The sequence below is a fragment of the Anastrepha ludens genome, chromosome 2 (assembly GCF_028408465.1).
Source record: "Anastrepha ludens isolate Willacy chromosome 2, idAnaLude1.1, whole genome shotgun sequence".
NCBI classification, from domain to species: Eukaryota; Metazoa; Arthropoda; class Insecta; order Diptera; family Tephritidae; genus Anastrepha; species Anastrepha ludens.
The window spans coordinates 96,230,800-96,250,726 of record NC_071498.1 but is presented as its reverse complement, the minus strand read 5'-3'; the positions used below and the strand labels follow the sequence as shown (position 1 = coordinate 96,250,726).

Sequence of the window (19,927 nt, the reverse complement as noted above, 5' to 3'; positions counted from 1 at the left end):
AAATAGAGTTCCAATGCTTGCAGCTTTCGCACTTATTCAATATGGTAACAATTTAAAAGTTTGCTTGGTTTTGAATTTTCGAAAGTGCATTTGTCATTCGTTTACTTGCGTCAATATTTGAATTAACCCATATTAATAAAACAAAAACGATAGAGGAAAAATAAAACTCACTTCGCTCCACAAATGCAAATAAACAAACATCGAAATTACACCAATAACAACTACGGCGGAACAACAGTATTGAAAACGAGGACTGAACCGCGACTGCGATCACTGCGACGGAACAAGATGGCAACAACTGTAGCAATGGGGATAGCGAACTGGCAATATGAACATTGGCGACACGCAATACAATGAATTCACACACACTATGAACGTTCCAACGAACAACCGAACGCACTGTACGCGTGAGAATTTTGAACTCGAAGCGGCGCACTACTCCACTCTACAACATCGTCCCCAACACTAACTCCAAAAACACAAAGCACCACATACACGAGGACGGGCAGCAGCCACAGATATTTGTTTTAACATTTTCAACGTTTCCGTCAAATTCTGCACACTTGCTATCCCAGTATTTTGTGTTTGTGCAATTGTTGCTACCCGGTATTTTTTGGCTCGGTTTGGTATTTGTTTTGTTACTATCGTAGGTGCATGTGCGATCAGTGTACAAGGTTGCATTTGCTTTTTTGAAAATTATATAAGAAATTAAAGTCGAGTGGTGCAACGTTCATGTTCAGCCTTATGGCCTCTGGTGACGCTTCAGCATGCTGTCCAGCAGGCTTATATGTGTGCGTGTCGGGTGCTTGACGCTAATATCTAAAATTTTTGATTTTCATCAAGCAAAAGCCGACAACAAGTATGTGTGACACGAAGCAAGTACGAGTGTCACCCGACACGCACACATATAAGCCTGCTGGACAAGCATGCTGGATCGTCACCAGAGGCCATTATAGGTTGTGTATTTACTATAATGAAAAAAGGATGTAAAGAGGGGATAGAGAGGTGTACCTCCATCTTAAAACTGAAAACCGGGCCTATAGTTTTTAAGTAATTTATTGTTAAAGTTGTGTAATTTAGCGAAATGCGGGTGGCCAGACATCTCAAATAAGATTGAAGTTTGTATGGAGAGACGTTTACAGGAAGTATGTTTGTAAATCTACACTATTTTTTGCTTAAGTTTCGAATTGAGACACGTTTTTGAAAATATGAGCATGGATGTTTACGGAAAAAACGTCGCAGGTGACAATTTAGAAAAAAATAATTCGGTTACTCCATCCATAGTATTCTTGCGTAGAACTTTTTTCCGCGTATATTATAATGTGCCAAACAGAGAAGTTCTCGAAGGCAAATAATTGCAAATCTATTGCTTTGGGACTTGGTGGCCGCCGTGGCTGAATGAGTTGGTGCGTGACTACCATTCGCAATTCACAGAGAGAACGTCGGTTCGAATCTCGGTGAAACACCAAAATTAAGAAAAACATATTTCTAATAGCGGTCGGCCCTCGGCAGGCAATGGTAAATCTCCAAGTGTATTTCTGCCATGAAAAAGCTCCTCATAAGAATATCTGCCGTTCGGAGTCGGCTTAAAACTGTAGGTTCCTCCATTTGTGGAACATCATCAAGACGCACACCACAAATAGGAGGAGGAGCTCGGCCAAACACCCAAAAAGGGTGTAGGCGCCAATTATATATATATATTATGTTGGTACTTATAGAGGTTATTCGTGAATCACATCCTAACATCTCCACCAAGTTCAATTAAATAAGTCATTAGGGGGCGTCCATAAATTACGTGAGATGTTTAAGGGGGGCAGGGGGTCGAGTCAAATCTCATATAATCTTACGCTGGAGAGAGGGGGGGTCTCGGCAAATATCACACAATTTGTTTTCTGATTGAAACAAAAAAAATTATACTATTTTAGTCCATTATCCAGATTGTACATGCTTAAGATTTGATCTTAAGCGTAATCGTAGTATGATTAAGATCATTCACTAATTCGTTCGAAAGAAAATAATTTCATTCATACTTCGACGTTATACATTACTACTGTCAAACCACCATATTTGTTTTATACCAAATAGCTCAATTTAATCTGAATTTGCGGTACAGTGTAGCCGTCGGTTGTTTTCGCGCCACTATGAGCCGAACGCCCTATCACTCAGGTTGACGTTTGACAATTCCGGACTTTAAAGAGCATGCCGGAAAATCATTTGCTCCATTTCTAATACGCGTACCGATTCAACCGCTGAATGCCTTCATCAGCACGCCTATTGATCTCTATTGCCCAAGTAGAGTGGCTAGATTAGAACGAAGTTGAAGGAGCACATGATTTTACTGAAAATCATATTGACATGTTGGTCCCAATAGTCCCTCTTGAAACCGCGCATGATTCTCCACGGACTGAATTAGAGTAGATATTCTTTTTTTAATCGCAGTAGTTACGATTTAAGTATTCTATTGTTAAATCTTTATTACACTTATAACTCTCAGCAATATTGATTATTAGTCTTAGTCTTAACTAGTCGTAAATAAAAGCACGAAGCATTTTTTTTTCTTTTTACAATAACAATCCAACGCGTTTACATAAAAAACCCACATTTTGAAAAATCTCACGTGAGATTGGGGGATGGGGGAGGGGGTTGAATAAAATCTCACGACATCTCACCAGGGGGGGAGGGAGGTTCAGAAAATTGAAAAAAACATCTCACGTAATTTATGGACGCCCCCTTATTCTTTGCCTAAAATCGCCCATGTCGCATTATACTAAATCCGACCTGTTTATGCTGAATGCTAAGGGTATATTTTTATTCATATAAAGCTCTTTACTTTGTTGCAACTAAATGCTTAATATTTTTTGCATTACGAATCTAAAGCTAGAAGCAACTCTGTAATCTTCGAAAAATTGGTAAATTCGAACAATATTTTGAACGCCTTGTAGTAGTCCACTGCTTCCAAAACTGGTACACGAATTTTGTCGAACTCTACACTCGAGGTTTTTAATTCCTCATATTTTGTGAAATAGAAAACTATAAGCATATATTACTTTACCGTACGTAAGATACTGTATTTGACGTATTTAACACTAACATGAAGACACATATTAATACATATAAAAGGCAAGCGTTCTACTCACCACATATCACTATAAATGTATGTATGCATGTAATTCCATTGTTTTTCAAAGCCTACCGCCTGAAAATATTTAAATGTGTTAGAAACATGGTGCGGTGTCTATATTGCTGTAACTAGAGAACCTTTTAAACCTCAATTGTACTAAAAATACATTAAGCATACATTTTTTTAGCATCCTGTACCCTTTTATCAGGTTCTTGCATCTGCTTTTCCATTTTCATAGCCACTTGGTTTTCACTTCCGATAAGAAATGAACAGTTTTAAGCAGCAAATAATAATTATTATTTTTATTTAACACGAGTTGAAAAGAAAAAAATCTTTTTGAAGTGAAACTTCTTAGGCGTCGATGGACGAGCGAGAATGAAGAATAAAATTGCAGGGCCATGCAACGTTTTGGGCATCTTCGTTCCGCGAGGGAGAAAGGATATAACGTAGAGGAAAAGGAGAGAGAAAGATATACCTTATATATATCTTAGATATACTTTAGGCTATTGTTCCCGAGTTTTTCCTTGCGGCTGCTAATTTCTAGTGAGAAAAAGCACTGCCTACTTTTTGGCGCTTGCTTGTTGGTGCAAACTTGTAGGAAATATATTTTTAGTGCTTACTTTTTGGTGTTATATTTCCTTGGTGCCTACTGTTTTGGGCGTTTTTTGGTCCCAAATTTGTTGTGTTTTTTTGTTTTTGGTGCCTACTTTTTGGCACTTATTTCCGTTTCCTGGCTAGTGCTTTTGCGTAGTATAAAGTGCTATCCATTTCGGCGTCGGATTTATTGGTATTGCCTTGCGGTAATTTGTGCCGTTGCTGTGGTCCTGTAATCGGCTGCGTTTGTGCGGGTGATAGACGCTCGGAGTAGTGCGTGTTGTTGCCGCGGTTTGTGTCCGGCGTTTACCTACACCCGTCGACCCTTCTCCGTTTTTTGTAGATTTTGTCTATTTGTAATCTCTGCAAATGTTGTGACTTTGTTTAGATATATACTCTTTCTCTCTCTCTCTCTCAGTCATTCTCTCTCGGGTCTCTTCCTTTTTCTTTGTCTGCTTTGAAAGTTTCACTTCTGTTATGTGTACTACGCTACACGCCCTTTTTTTTATACGAAGTGTTTTGTTTTATTATTTTATGATTTTTCTTAAATCTAATAGAACAAATAGAGTGAGATTTTTCGATGCATGTACGAAGCGCTTAAAGTAGTCACAAGAAAAGTCTCTGAGACTTGGAAGATTATGCTCGAGTCGTTTAATAATTTATTTCTTATAATATATTTAATGCATGAAATGTGTAAGCACGAAATAAATTCTTTAGTGAACTCTAAAAAGAATTTTATCTTATTTAAGAATCTAAGTCTCTTGTCATATTATTTTTTTACACGAATTTTTTGGGAACGTATCTATCGTATAAGAAGAGAAGTAGGTGTATATAATTTATATCAGTAGCATAGTATTCACCACATCAGTAATAAATATATATATTTCACGACGAGCAATCACTTGGGAGATTTTCTTTACTGCAGTTTGATTTGATTTAATTTAATTCAATTATTCATTGCTTTTAAAAAATGTATGACTGGTTTTTCAGTGCTGGTTTACGTATGGTGTGTGCATTTAAACCTAATTTAACTGGAGAGCATAGTTAAACCAGCCCTTAGGAGAGAAATATATTCGTTTAAAAATTTGGGGTATATTCATACGCTTAGCCAATACTACAACCATGACCAACTGTCAGTTGCATACTGTGCAACTCTGTTATTGGTCACATGACAGCACGTGACAGCTGTATATGTCACTGTGAATTTATATTTTCTACACTTCAGTGTGAATTTTTCTTCGTACTCTGTCGAGCTCATAACGTTCAGCTGACTATCCTACCAGAAAAATTATCTGGCTCCAGTAGAAGAGAAATAAATCTTATTGGGAAATTGTGCGTGTGTGAAAAAAGAAATTTGGAATTATTGTTTGAAATTGAAAATAATCGAAAACGTCTTTTGTTTTTAGCTGTATAAAAGTTTGTGTGCCAACAAACTATTTTGTGGGAGTCACGATCGGAGTGTAATAAATTTGAAATAAAATGGCTTTATCTGCAAAACAAGCTAACAGGGAACATGTCCTGGCCGTTTCCAGGGATTTCATCTCCCAGCCACGTTTGAGTGAGTAATTAAGAAAATTGAAGTAAATATGTAGTGGCGCTGACGGGGCTAGTGAAAAATTACTTATGTCCGCCATGACAGTCTGTGGAGCTGCGCGAACATCGAGGCAAAGCAGAAATGGCAAAAATCGATAAATATTCAATGGAGCTGCATTTGATGGGCGATTTTTGCCTTGCCCGAATTTTTGCAAGTGTTTGACCCATTTTTCGGGGATAGTGCAGACATTTTGGTCTAAAAAGAAGAAGTTTTCGTAGTCATGAGACCTTGTATAAACCTAGAATATTTGCCTTTTATTGAATTTTTGAAGATATTAAGCGTTTTAAGTGTAAAGTAAGTCATGTGACTTCGTTTTGCAATGACGGTAGCAATGATGGGGTGGAAAAGCACCTGACCAAACGACAATCATTGGACCAAAATTTTATTGTGGTCTATAGCGCAATATTACTCTTTAGGATATCTTCGATTGTCATATTTTTTATTTTATTTGCTTTTAATTTATTTTCTTCTACTCTATTCTTATTAAACATTTAATGATTAAACATTCAATGCTTGGGAAAATAAACATTCAATAGGTTCAAAGTTAATTTATTCTCCTGTGATTCTGCATTTGCATTTTTTTGAAAACTAAACGAAAAGTATCCATTTATGTAATTATTAAATCCACATTATCAACGTCATTTTACGCTTTTTCCCATTCTACTGTTCGTTACTGCTCAATATGCAGTCAGCTGACATTCACTAACGTTCGTAACGTCGTTAGGTTTCGCTTATCTGCTTCGATAAAAATCGGCAATTAACGTCGTTTGTATTTGTTGCCAGCAGTCTATTCATGTGGAATATCATGAGTTTAAATTAATATTATACATATCTATGATGTAAAAATTGTTTTTAAATGCATACAACTTTACTCCATATCTTTAGCTTACAAGACCGTGTCTGGTGTCAACGGTCCTCTGGTCATCTTGGACGAAGTAAAATTCCCAAAATTCGCCGAAATCGTGCAATTGCGTCTTGCTGATGGCACAATTCGTTCTGGGCAGGTGCTCGAAGTGAGCGGCTCCAAGGCTGTCGTTCAGGTGTTCGAGGGTACTTCAGGTATTGATGCTAAAAACACAATTTGTGAGTTCACCGGTGATATCCTGCGAACCCCTGTGTCTGAGGATATGTTGGGTCGTGTGTTCAATGGCTCCGGCAAGCCCATCGACAAGGGTCCCCCAATTTTGGCTGAAGATTTCTTGGATATCCAAGGTCAGCCTATCAACCCCTGGTCGCGTATCTACCCTGAGGAAATGATCCAAACCGGTATTTCGGCTATTGACGTGATGAACTCCATTGCTCGTGGTCAAAAGATTCCCATATTCTCGGCTGCTGGTTTGCCACATAACGATATCGCCGCTCAGATTTGTCGTCAAGCTGGTTTGGTCAAGGTAGAATCAACCATACAAAGAAAATAGGGAAATTTTTAAAATTATAATTTTTTTTGTGTAATATTGTGTAGGTTCCTGGTAAATCTGTTTTGGATGATCACGAAGATAACTTCGCCATTGTGTTCGCTGCTATGGGTGTAAACATGGAAACTGCTCGTTTCTTCAAACAAGATTTCGAGGAGAACGGTTCCATGGAAAACGTGTGTCTGTTCTTGAACTTGGCCAACGATCCTACCATCGAACGTATCATTACTCCACGTTTGGCTTTGACTGCTGCCGAATTCTTGGCATACCAGTGTGAAAAGCACGTGTTGGTCATTCTTACCGATATGTCCTCGTACGCTGAAGCTTTGCGTGAAGTATCGGCAGCCCGTGAAGAAGTGCCCGGTCGTCGTGGTTTCCCCGGTTACATGTACACTGATTTGGCTACCATCTATGAGCGTGCCGGGCGTGTTGAGGGTCGTAATGGTTCCATCACACAAATTCCCATTCTCACTATGCCTAACGATGATATTACCCATCCAATTCCTGATTTGACTGGATACATTACTGAGGGCCAAATTTACGTCGATCGTCAATTGCAGAACAGACAAATCTATCCACCAGTCAATGTGTTGCCATCGCTGTCACGTTTGATGAAATCTGCCATTGGTGAGGGCATGACTCGTAAAGATCATTCTGACGTCTCCAATCAACTGTACGCTTGTTACGCCATCGGCAAGGATGTGCAAGCCATGAAGGCTGTCGTCGGTGAAGAGGCGTTGACACCTGATGACTTGCTGTACTTGGAGTTCTTGACTAAATTCGAAAAGAATTTCATCTCACAAGTGAGTTAACTTTCTCATCCTTACTTTTCGATATATATTTTTTCAATACATATATATATTTACACTTGAAATTCTTCCTTCAAAGGGTAATTACGAAAACCGCACCGTCTTCGAATCGTTGGACATTGGCTGGCAGCTGCTGCGTATCTTCCCCAAGGAGATGCTTAAACGTATTCCAGCTTCGATCCTCGCTGAATTCTACCCCAGAGACTCGCGTCATTAAATTTATTACAAAACTTGTTGCTTTGCTTTTTGTTTTATTGGTTTTACTTATAAGCTGCAGTTTTAATTCAATGCGCCATCAACATACATATATTCAACATTTTTTGTTTGTATAATAAGCGCGTTGGAAAGTCGTTAAGGTCCTATCAAATATACTAAATATTTAATTGCCAGTTCATCGAAAAACCGCGGTAGTAAGTTTAATTGTAAAATGGGATAAAAATACATCTGCTTTTAACTGCAACTGAAACTAATTAATCATAGCTGGGCGAACATAGTTAGCAAAATAGGAAACAGAAAAATAAAAATGTAATAAGACGTGTTTGATGATTAATACGTCCGCTATGTGTGGCGTTACAATATTTTATTATAGTTTATGAAAGTATAAATGTGTTAGATAAATTTTATGCACTTTTTGAACGTAATTGAACATTAAATTCAAGCAAAACTCAAAATCATGTAAAGCATAAACAAACCGATAACACTCACAGTAACAATAATGTAAATAATTAAATGTTTAGGAAGGAAATCAACTATTGTTAACGCAACTAGTACGTGTTCTTTCGTGCTTCATATTCATTTTGTGTAAAATTTTGTAAATTATATCAGTGTTTCCGCTATTATTCTACATGTCGTCTACTACAAGAAAATCATTGTTTGATTTAATAAAAAAGAAAAAGAAAATTTCAGTGAAGTATTTAGAAGGCATAGATTTCACAGAATTCTATAAACCCCAGCCCATACAACCACCACCTCTACCAACAGTTGGAGTTGATGTATCGTTAGATTGTTTTCGCCGTTTTTTAGGTTTTAAGTTTGAAATCCCAGCTTATAAGCCAAGTTGCAAACATTACATGCACAACACACACACACATACATATAGAGCATTCCAACTTAAATTTATTTTTAATTAAAGAATAAAAATGTTTTATTCATGCATGTTTGTTGCTACAAGTATTAACCTCACCTCTCTGTTTTAAACCGCCTCACACGCACACAAACACAAGCCTTAGGCATGTACAGCACTTTAAGCCTTTTCAAAAAATTGGCAAACTCAGTGTCAAAAATCAACCGCTGGCGTTATTAGCCAGCAACAATTCAGCCCAAGTCAGACCGTAAACCAGTCGATTCACTTTACACCTTGTTTTCTCTTGTTTGAAGTTTTCTGCTAATCATAAATTATTTATATACATACACAAAATACAACTTGTGTATTTTCTTTGTGCAAATTGTAAAAGTTACTGAAACTAACCAAAAGTAAATGATAATTACAAATAACAATAATACTTAATAATGTTTGTTGTAAACAATAAAGTAATTAAAAGAAGGGCAAAAAATTGTAGAAAAAACTATTGAATATAAACTAAATACAATTTATGTATGTATAAAAGAAATTTTTGAAACTATATATATCAACTACAAGAATAAAGTGGGAGAAAAATGTATTACTCTGTTAAATGGATGTTTTTATTGCATTGCAGCCAAAGGCAAGTTTTGGTAATACGCGTACACATTTTGTTAAAAATATATTAAAATGAATAATTAAAAATTACATCTATTAATTTTTCACTGTGAGAAATTTCTAACTTTTCCCAACGGCCGCGGCGAGCCTCTTTACCACCTGGATGAAGGAGGTCAAACTACAGCTAAAGGTAAAAGTCGATGGCACACCAATACGGACAGTAAACAACTCCAACATTTTGGGAGTCATCTTCAATCGCAAATGATACTAAGGTCCAAAACCGCAACAAGGTCCTCAAAGTGCATGTCGCCAGTACTTGGGGGCAAAGACAAATAAATGTTGCTGGCGACATTTAAAGCGGTTGGCCGGTCGGTTCTGAATTATGCTGCGCCTGTCTGGTCACTTGGCACAAGTGATTTGCAGTGGACAAAGCTACAGACCTGTCAAAACACTGCCATAAGGTCTGCGATAGGATGTCTACTGATGTCTCCAATACAACATCTTCCTGACGAGACCCATATGCTACCTGTGAAGGAGTATAATAAACTGCTCAGCAAGCAGTTCCTGCTAGTGTGTTACCGCAGGTCTCACCCATGTAGACACGTGCTTGAGCCTGAGCCACCTCCCAGGCATGTCAGGAGGCACCTCCTTAATTACGCGGACGCGATCAAGGACAAAACAGACCGACAACTACTGGATCGGACAGTGTACAGACAAACAATCAACGAAATTCTTCGGGAGACTCTTACCACCTTCTTAAGTTCCCGAACTCCGAATGCCGTCATCGGAGTCCAACAACATCAATCATCACTCATTGCAGACGAAGAGCTCAAACTTCCCCGAGAGTCCCGCGTAACCTTGGCCCAATTACGTTCTGGATACTGTAGCAGGTTAAACTCATACTTATCCAGAATCGACCTCGACACACTAAACATATGTCCGGCATGTGAAGACATCCCGCACGACACTTACCACCTTTTCACATGTCTCATTAAACCCACTCATCTAACACCCGTCTCCCTCTGGACCCAACCTGTCGAAACAGCAAGTTTTCTGGGCCTACCATTAGATGAGCTAGACGAAGACGATCTCTGATTACACTACACTGACAGAGCAAAGTTACTGCTACAACAACAACAACAGACTCATCCCATAGACACTTGCTCAGGCACGTCAGGCGGCATCTCTTCCCCTACTCTGACGAGCTCCAAGACAAAACACATTTACAACTACTGGGCCGGACAGTATACAGACAAACACTATACGATATTCATCGGGTGACATTTACCACCTTCCTAAACTTCCGACCTCTAAATGCCGTCATGGGACTCCAACCACCACCTGTTGCAGACGAAGAGCTTCAGCTACTGTAGCAGGTTAAACTCCTACCTAACCAGAATGTCCAGCATGTGAAGGTACCCCTCTTAAACCTACTCATTTAACACAGCTCCCGCTCTGAACCCAATCTGTCGGAAACAGCACGTTTTCTGGGTCTATGAGCTAGACGAAGATGACCGGTAATTACTTAGCACTGACGGGGTTTAGTAAACTGTTACAAAAACAACAATAAGATCTTTAATTATAGCTCGATTCAAGAAGAAGACTAGACAACTCGAAATATACACCTAAAATTTTTTACCTGCTAGCGTAAAGTTTTGACTAGTTAAATTTTTTCTTCTTTATTTGATTATTCGATTTTGCGAGTCGGCGATCATACAATAATTACTTTCACATTAACATTTTTTACTACTAATAGTAATTAAATTTAATTTATATTGTTTACAATTTCTGTATAGTTTCACGATTTTTAGCCGCATTCCAAAGATCAGTTATGTTGTCAAGGCCATCCAGCTCCTGATGTTACGTAACTACGTAAGCTGCTTTCTGCTGACACATAGTTTTCCTTAAATTTTACTCTCTAGTATTAACTGTAGAAGATGATGTTATGAATTTTTCAACATGTGATCAAGGCACGCAGCTTTACGACGCTTTATTGTCTGTAGAAGATCACGATCGCGTTTAATATGACGTAAAGCTTCCATGTAAGAGACACGCTCCGTTCAGGGAATTTTTGAATTTCTTCTATACACCTGCATTTCAAGTCTGTTCATGTAAACTTCACCAACAAAAAAGTGAGTCAGTATCCAATAATACTGCTAGGTGCCGCAATTCCACATGCAAACACTGCAAAATACCTTGGCGAGCATATAAAACTTAAACGGCATGAAATCCATCTGAAGCTAATAAAAATGAAATGGCTAATTGAACGAATATCAAAGCTATCCATACCTATATAACAAAATATCTATATATAAACAAATTACAAAGCCTGTGTGGTCCTATGGCGCGCAACTATGGGGTTGCGACAGTCAAAGTAATATAAAAATACCTCAACGACTCCAGATGTTTTCAACTCACCTTGGTTCGTTGGCAATAAAGATATCCATCGTGACCTCAAGATTCCTACAGCCGCTGAAGAAATTAAAAATACAAGCAGAAGCCCACTCTTTCAGGCATTAAAGGCACGTGAATGAGGAAGCTAACAAACTCCTCAACACCTCAAGCCTAACCCGACGACTCCATTCAACCAAACCACATGATCTGGCTGATGGCTTTTAACTTAGGATTTTCATGCCAGCAACTTTCAGTGCCCAACAATCCACACCGTGTAGAAGTGTAGACCACACGTAGCACTTTATGAAACGCATTTTGTGTTTCATGTTGAAATTGTGGCAGCTGAAGATCTCCTAAAATTTGCAGAAGACGGATTTCGCCTTTTCTATTCTTGTTCATTCTATTTCATCAGCTCATGCGCCCCAGTTTTCATTGACCTAAAGGTCACCGCTCCATTGACAAAGCTACTTGTAGCTCGACATTTTTCTATCGGTCCGTCATTTACCGTTAGTGCATAAGGAGTGCCTGTAGGTTTCCTGCTGACATGCATAAATTTAGTTTTTTTCTATTTAGTCCTGATTCTTAGTCCGAATTGCTGCCCGCTATTGATGACTTTATTCAATAAAGGTTGCAAGCCAGGCGTACTGTTTGCTGAAAGTGTAGTGTGATCGGCGTTTCTGATCTTGTTTGTAATAACGCCATTGACCTTTAGGGCTTCGTGTGCGTTCCAAAGAGCTTCATGGTATATTTGGTGTATTTAGTAGATGTTAAAAAGGAGTAGCTCCTAAATTGGTTATGAGTTGGAAAAGTCATGTTTAAAAAGCATTTCGCATAGTATTGAAAAATGTCTGGCCCTGGTAAATGATATTATTCGATCGGGTGAGGATGATGGCGCGACTGACGATCTTGAGTCTGACTTGCTTTTTCTTCAAACGAAGACAATATCCTCGAATATTTTGTGTGAAAGGTTTAATATAATCAAACACATTCGCATATAAGAAAATAACATATTTTAAAATTTATTCTTTTATGTACAATATTTTAATAATTCTTTTCCCGGTAAGTAATAAATTAAAGTTATATTTTGCTATTTTAGTATATTAGTTTTTACATTTTTAACTAAATTTTGACTTAATTTATTGTTTTCTTGTTCTGAAAATTTTCGATTATTGCAACTTTTCATTTTTCTATTAGCTTATCAAACTTTGCCTGTAAAAGAGGTACTATTAATAAAATTAATATTTCCTCACTTAATATTACAAGGTGGCGCAATCAATTTTGTATTTGAGTAAATTTTTTTACTAAATAAAAGAAAAAATTATTTTGACTGATGGAAATCTTTATTTTGACTTATACGCGTTCCATTGCTTGTCTGTTTGTACTCGTATATTGCAGCTAATAAATAAATAAATAATTGGCGCGAACCTACGTACTACTGAATAGTAGTCACGCATCAACCTATTCGGCTACGGTGGCCGCCGTTTACAAGTGTCAAATATATGATTGACGTACGTCTTTAATATATATATCTTCTGAAAGGATGATTAATTTTGCGCCCCCTATTTTACTATTGCTTTTATTTATTCATTTTTGAAATAAAGAAAAATATACTCAAGAGTTCAGATGTTATTTATTGGTGAAATTAAATTTTATTGGCGAAATTTTTCCATACATCTTTAAAACTATTAATAAAATGGGTTTAGTTTTCCCCCCTTCCACTACTTTTAAAATGCATGCCATGGAAATCTATCGCTTGGTGAGTTCATACTGATATCATCTTTTATTATTACAACAGGCAAACAACTTCAATCCAACAATTTTGATTTATTTAAAATTTTCTTCGCACCAATTTCGTTACTTTGGTGGTTTGTTTGTTGGGTTGCTCCAAGCGAATTTTTTGGGTTTTTTTGAGTTTTTTCTGTTATTTTGATAATTTTCCATTTTCCCACCAGATGATGTATAGTAATTTTATTTTTTAAACAAGTACAATTTAAAACAAAAACTTAAAAAGTACCAAGACAGTGAAAATTGATGATCAATGATCAATGAAATGATTAATCAAGTTACTTTGATTGAAGGTAAAGAAAGTTGCATATCTTAATTAATTGCATGAAACTCATCTAATAATGCATGTCTTCTATTCAATCTCACAGAATTTTTACTACAAAATTATTTACTTCCTTTTTTCCCTTCACGTTTTGATATTTTACAATTTAACTTCGCACCTGCCCATTAAAAACCAACTGCCAAACAGCTGTTTGTTATTTTTCGAACTATCAATTAAATTGACAAGCTCGCAACCGCGGCGCTTCGCTACTTGGCGCTCTCGTTGGATTTACACAAACAAAATATACGTAAAGCCGCCCAGTAACGAAGCAACTAAGCATTGAGCTTGGTGTGAAGACCCGAAATGTGACACACGCGTAGAAGTTTCGCTAACATAGGAAAAGCAAATTGGCTTGATGCTGCTTGTCGCAAAGTAACTTTTTTAATAATTATTTCGTCTAAGAATTATTCACTACTGACATCTAGGCGCCACTTTTCAAATATTTTTTTTTTATTTTTAACACCCTTCAGCTCACGAATGACACTGATTTTGATTTTTTTCTTTAAATACAAATATTTGGGTTTTAAGTCAAATTCTGAAACAGAATTGGTTTTTTATGATTTAATTATATTCTCTTACACACTTACATACATACATACACTTTAGATAACAAGTAGTAGCTTAATATTACGAGTTTGCAAACAGATTTCGAATATGACCACAGAAATGTACAAAGCTTTTACAAATTGTAGCAATGAATCACCATAAAACTATCCAAATGATCCCAGCTCAATCTTCCGGCAAAATTGCTACCAAAGAGTTTAGTTTTTAAGTACAAACTTGTATTACTGCTATTAAGAAATGAGGAGGGTGAAAATTGGCCAACAATTTATGATTCATTATATTTTTTTGCTTAAGGAAAAATCTTTTTTTGATAAATTTAAATTAAACACCTTTCCCCAACCTACATAGTTACCTCAAGTCTTCACTGTGATCGTGAAAAACAAACAACAACCAAATATTATAACAATCAAGTAAGTAAATAAGTATAAACAATATAGCAAACTGAACAAAAGTTGAATTAATTTGATTTTAACTACTTATTTTTCGTTTCGTTTTTCCTAATTCCTTAAATGTGTTTTAATTTCAAAATCGCCACCGCCAACATAAACCACAAACATAATTGGCTTTTGATTACTCTGGTAGCTATGGACGTATCACAAGGTGATTCATTTTTAGCGCCAAAACGACAGACACATTCACCGCGATCACATTCCATCAACTGTTCGTCGTTGGTCAGGTTTCTAAGATGGCAATGCTTATTTTCGGTGCAGTACTGACCGATCTCTATAGGATATGCGAAAATTAACGATAGTATTTCATTTTAATTTTTCCACTCTCCGAAAGGATACTTACGTGGCAACAGTTCACATTTCATTGTGTCCGTGACTAGCGCATACTCCTCTTTACAGCGGCATTTGCCATTTTCGCAGCTTCCTCCTGGTCCCATCGGTATATGGCATTGCAATGACTCGAGGCAGGTTTCGTTGAACCTGCGTCTATCCAGACAATGTTTCGATTTGTTTGAGCTTATAAAGCCCGGCATACATACGCACTCACCAATTCCTGGTAGACAAAATCGATTTGGGCCAGAGAGCATGCATTGCCTATCATTTTGGCATTTGGGCGTAAACCCTATAGGAATAGAGATATAAATAATACTCATATATTTAGTAAGCATTTAAGGAAACGAGAGGTTCTTGAAAAGCTCCAGCGATTTTTTTGATAGTAGATAATGTGAATGACTACTTTTAATGTATACATAGGAAGGCGTTTTCAGGACAAGAAGGCGTTTCTCTACAGAAGCCAGATGTTCATAAAGCAGAAGAAAAGCTGTATATTTCAAAGCAAAAGCTGACTGAAGATACGATGATTGTCTATAAAGTCATGGTATTCAAAGGGTCTTAATTTCGGCATGGAATAATCGTCCAAAATTATGTGGACAAGCGAAACTGCGTTAAGTAAGAAACGACCCGCCCGTCCCTAATGGGACTCATTTATGTCTGGTGTTCGTTATTATTCTGCAAAGGAAATTTCATTGGGCAGTTCTTCTGCTAAAACTACATGCACGTTGGTGTTGTCCTCTAAATTAGGGGCACTACAGTTTTATGCGAATCCTTTGCATAACTTCTAATGTCCGACAAAGAACGACTCTGCTAGAAAGACATTTTTTTGGTCCAGTAAAGACCATCTCTTGGGACGGATGTCTTGTCAATTGAGAGTGACTGGAGAGTTTGTGCGTTGAACTCTCATATATATTTAGTTCGCCAGTAATTTAGCAAAAGAGTTCCACCAAAAGGTGAGGGTGAAATTGTAGATAATTTGAATTAATTTGAAATTGTCAGCTTTTTATGGAATTGCGTGGTGTTTCACTGATTTCTACTATACTTATAAATATATCAGGAAGGCAGACGTCAGTTTTATAAGCACAATTTTCCCAATTCAATACCGTAAATCAGCACCGCTTTCAGTTTTTCACTGATAAAGAACAAAATCTTTTCATAAACGAGAAACTCAATGAGTGATGGGCAAATTCGGATTTTTAACTAGCGCACCTTTTCCAACACTGAGAAATTTACAGGTTTCTTGTGTGCCTGAAAGGAAAACCGGTTATGGAAAACCTCTGTCTGTCTCTAACACTTCACATTCCGAAGATCGATCATTCATTCTGGAAGAGTTTCGTTTAAGAAGTCTCTTACTTTTAATATACTTTCGAAGTGATCCAATACATATACCATATTTATTCTTTGTAAATATGACATTTAAATCTCAAAGACTGACGAGCAATGGAGCCACATTTCTCGCTGTGTGCGTACCGTCACGGATGAAAAAGTCGAATTTCGGCGAGCCGAAAAAACAATTGGTGCGACTAGGAATGTCACGTCAATCGGTCCTACGTTACCGTTATCTGGCTTTATGAGATGTGTGAGGCTGACTCTTTAAAATGTTTTATTTGGATTTTGTACATATTTACTTATTATCCCTTCAATATACATGGGTTTTCCAATAAGAGGTGTTATTCCCGTAAAGGATCAATGGTTTCGTTCCTTGTGTAGCACGCAGCGCCGTCTTGTTGAAAATAAACGTTGACCAGATCATTACCATCCAATTTCGGCCATAAAACATCGTTAATCATCTCTCGATAGCGCAATCCATTCATCGTAACTGTTGATCCAGTTTCATTTTCAAAAAAGTAAGGTTCAAAGACTCCGACGGACCATAAACCGCACCAAACAGTCCCACGCTGAGGATAGAGAGGCTTTAATTCTTGGATTTTCTGAACCCCAGACCCGACAATTTTGCTTGTTGACGAAGCCTCCGAGGTGGAAATGGGCCTCATCGCTCAAGAAGATTTTTCGATGGAATTCCGGATCATTTACATGCATTTCAACGACCCAATCAGCAAAGACACGACGTTTTTGATGATCGGCCGGCTTGAGTTTTTGTGTTAACTGTATTTTATAAGCTTTAAGACCCAAATGGCCGCCGTAGCCGAATGGGTTGGTGCGTGATTACCATTCGGAATTCACCGAGAGGTCGTTAGTTCGAATCTCGGTGAAGGCAAAATTAATAAAAACATTTTTCTAATAGCGGTCGCCCCTCGGCAGGCAATGGCAAACCTCCGAGTGTATTTCTGCCATGAAAAAGCTCCTCATAAAAATATCTGCCGTTCGGAGTCGGCTTGAAACTGTAGGTCCCTCCATTTGTGGAACAACATCAAGACGCATACCACAAATAGGAGGAGGAGCTCGGCCAAACACCTAACAGAAGTGTACGCGCCAATTATTTATTTATTTTTTTTTTAAGACCCAAATCTTTATGCAAAATACGGTGTAATGACGTTTGTGGAATGTCTAACTCCAAAGAACGACGCGGAATGGGCAAACCTGGGGTTTCTTCAACACTTTCGGCTACAACAGCAATATTTTCAGCTGTTCTTGAGTGACCTGCACTGGTTTTATTCTTTACACCACTAACTTATCCCAACAGCTAGAATTTTTACACCAATTTCTGTATTGCGGCCCGACAAGGAGCTCCACGATGACCCAAAAATGTTCGAGTTTTACGAACCTTCTCTGCCAAATTTTCACCATTTTTTTAGTGAATTTTAATAATTTCACTGCGTTGTTTGAGCGTATATCGTTCCATTTTTATTAATGGCATAGTTTCTACTTGTCAATATCAAAAATTGACAGCTTTAAAAGTGACATCTACCGAATAGCCCCCTATTTCAAAATAACACCTGTTATTGGAAAACCCTTTAAATCTCTTTTATGGACATGCTGAGCAATGAACACGAAAATTGGTATTGCTGGCACAGAGAACATTACGAGTATTACGAAAAAAGAAAACGGCATGAGACTGGGATTTTGCAATTGATTAAGAAGCTAAGCGGAATGAGCCGTAGGATTTGTTCATAAAAGCGAGAGATACTGTATTCGAGAGAGAAGGCTTTACGCCAAACTGATGCCGATCGACGCTTAATATAGTTAATAGTCACACCTCGTGCATATGAATGTATATACAAGGTGGCACAAAATTAATCATCCTATTTTGTTTTTAAACAACTTTTTTACAAAAAAATTTAACATGGAAATAGTATAGTAATAGTATATGGAAATATTTATTTTCACCTTTACGCGCTCCATTGCTTGTTTGTTTGTGAACTGTCTGTCAAATATGACTGACGTACGATTTGCAAAAATTATAAATCTTCCGATTAATTTTTTGCCACTATGTATAAGGACAACTGCTAGTAAAACGAGTTAAATGTTTTTACTTACTAGTTCGCGAAAGACACATACGATCTTCCTGTACAAAGTTTTCCCTGCAAGTACAAATTTTCGTGTCGTTGGCACAGTGACTGAAAACAGCATAGGTCTTACATTGTGAGTCCATTTCGCAAGGCTCGCCCAATATTATTTTTGCTACAAAAATTAAATTTAATAGACTACGACTGAAATTCATATTTCGAGCTGATTGCTGTTGTACTCACTAGGAACGCATCGTCTTTTGTCCTTCGTGGAAATATAATTCACTTCGCAATAGCAGAGATTATCTGATGGTTTGCATTCGGCATGCGGCAAATTACATGGACAGTTACCACCGATTATATTGTTGGTGCGAAGAATCTGTGGAGTAAGTAAATTATTCGAATTTAAAAAAATATTTTTACATTCACTGTAGGACTCATAACAGCGTTGAAAAATCAACTCACGTTTGGACGACAGGTGGTTACCGAATGCGTTGCGTTGTTGTAACACCGACAGGCACCACCTACACAGGTAGAATTGACATCCTCCGTTTCGTAATATTGGCATTGCTCACTGTTGGTGCAAGACTTTTCCATTAGATCTTAAAAATGTTAAATGTCAAAAGAATGAAAATCAACACAAAAAAAAAAAAAAATGAAATGAAATTAATCCAAAAAAATATATCCCTATAATATTAATGAATTGATTAAAAACAGTTTTTTTTAATACTTTTTTTTTCACACCTTCGGACAGTATTGCTAAAGATAGGTTAACCACGAGCAAAAACACAAAAGCGATTAAAAATTTCGATTCGTTAAATTTCAACATTTTGCAGTTTTCACAAAACTTAAGCAGCAAATTAAATGTATATATAATATTTTGAAGTTTTCATTAGAAAATATAAAATTTATAGAACTTAAATCAGTTGTGAAAAACTGCGAATTCTTTGCTTTGGCTTAAGGCAAAAAAACAAAACAACGAAAAATAAGCTTGCCCGAGACGAGCTACGTGTCTCGTTTGGATTTTATTAGAAAGTATTAATCTTCGACAAATATTTACCGTTCATTGTAAGCCGAATATTTGTCGAAACATATACACATAATAATATACATGTGCATAGTAGGGTGGTCCTATCTAACTATCCTGATATAAGACATTTTTTTTATAAGCTTAGTGCTAATAACGATTATATAAACTGAAATTAGTATGCAGCGCTAGCATCAGCTGTCCGGAAAGTATCAACGGTTCTCAAACCTTCTGAGTAGGTCAGCGTCTTTTAGGAATCCATACATTGTTCTTATGTTTTCTGCAGATGGGTTCATAAGAAGTGAGAAGGGGTCAGTTCCAACGAAATTTTGTTGTCTTTTGGCATTGAGTCCTGGGAATAAAGCAATTATACGGAGAACGCTTGTTGAAGCATCGCGAAAGGGGCATAGGTTGTTCTGGCTGCTTTCTAGAAGA

The 19,927-nt window shown here is 37.2% G+C and overlaps 3 protein-coding genes across 3 annotated transcripts in view; 1 reads left to right on the top strand and 2 right to left on the bottom strand.

Annotated features, from left to right (window-relative positions):
* Window positions 1-263, bottom strand: part of LOC128854818 (uncharacterized) — a 73,474-nt gene extending 73,211 nt beyond the window's left edge. The window contains exon 1 of the mRNA XM_054089228.1: window positions 172-263. The gene's annotated coding sequence lies outside the window, so the exon portion shown is untranslated. The remainder of the gene's footprint in view (window positions 1-171) is intronic.
* Window positions 264-4,927: 4,664 nt separating this feature from the next.
* Window positions 4,928-9,207, top strand: LOC128854817 (V-type proton ATPase subunit B). The gene is made up of 5 exons (XM_054089226.1): window positions 4,928-5,047; window positions 5,122-5,273; window positions 6,195-6,700; window positions 6,772-7,527; window positions 7,613-9,207. Exons 2-5 carry the CDS (start codon window positions 5,195-5,197, stop codon window positions 7,748-7,750), a joined length of 1,479 nt encoding a protein of 492 aa, XP_053945201.1. The 5' UTR covers window positions 4,928-5,047; window positions 5,122-5,194; the 3' UTR covers window positions 7,751-9,207.
* Window positions 9,208-14,523: 5,316 nt separating this feature from the next.
* On the bottom strand, window positions 14,524-19,495 carry LOC128854816 (cell death abnormality protein 1). Its single transcript, XM_054089224.1, has 6 exons — window positions 19,210-19,495; window positions 18,931-19,067; window positions 18,709-18,844; window positions 18,497-18,640; window positions 15,069-15,347; window positions 14,524-14,999 (listed from the first exon to the last, which is right to left on the bottom strand). The coding sequence occupies exons 1-6, from the start codon at window positions 19,292-19,294 to the stop codon at window positions 14,782-14,784; spliced, it is 999 nt and encodes a 332-aa protein (XP_053945199.1). The 5' UTR covers window positions 19,295-19,495; the 3' UTR covers window positions 14,524-14,781.
* Between the last annotated feature and the right edge of the window lie 432 nt (window positions 19,496-19,927).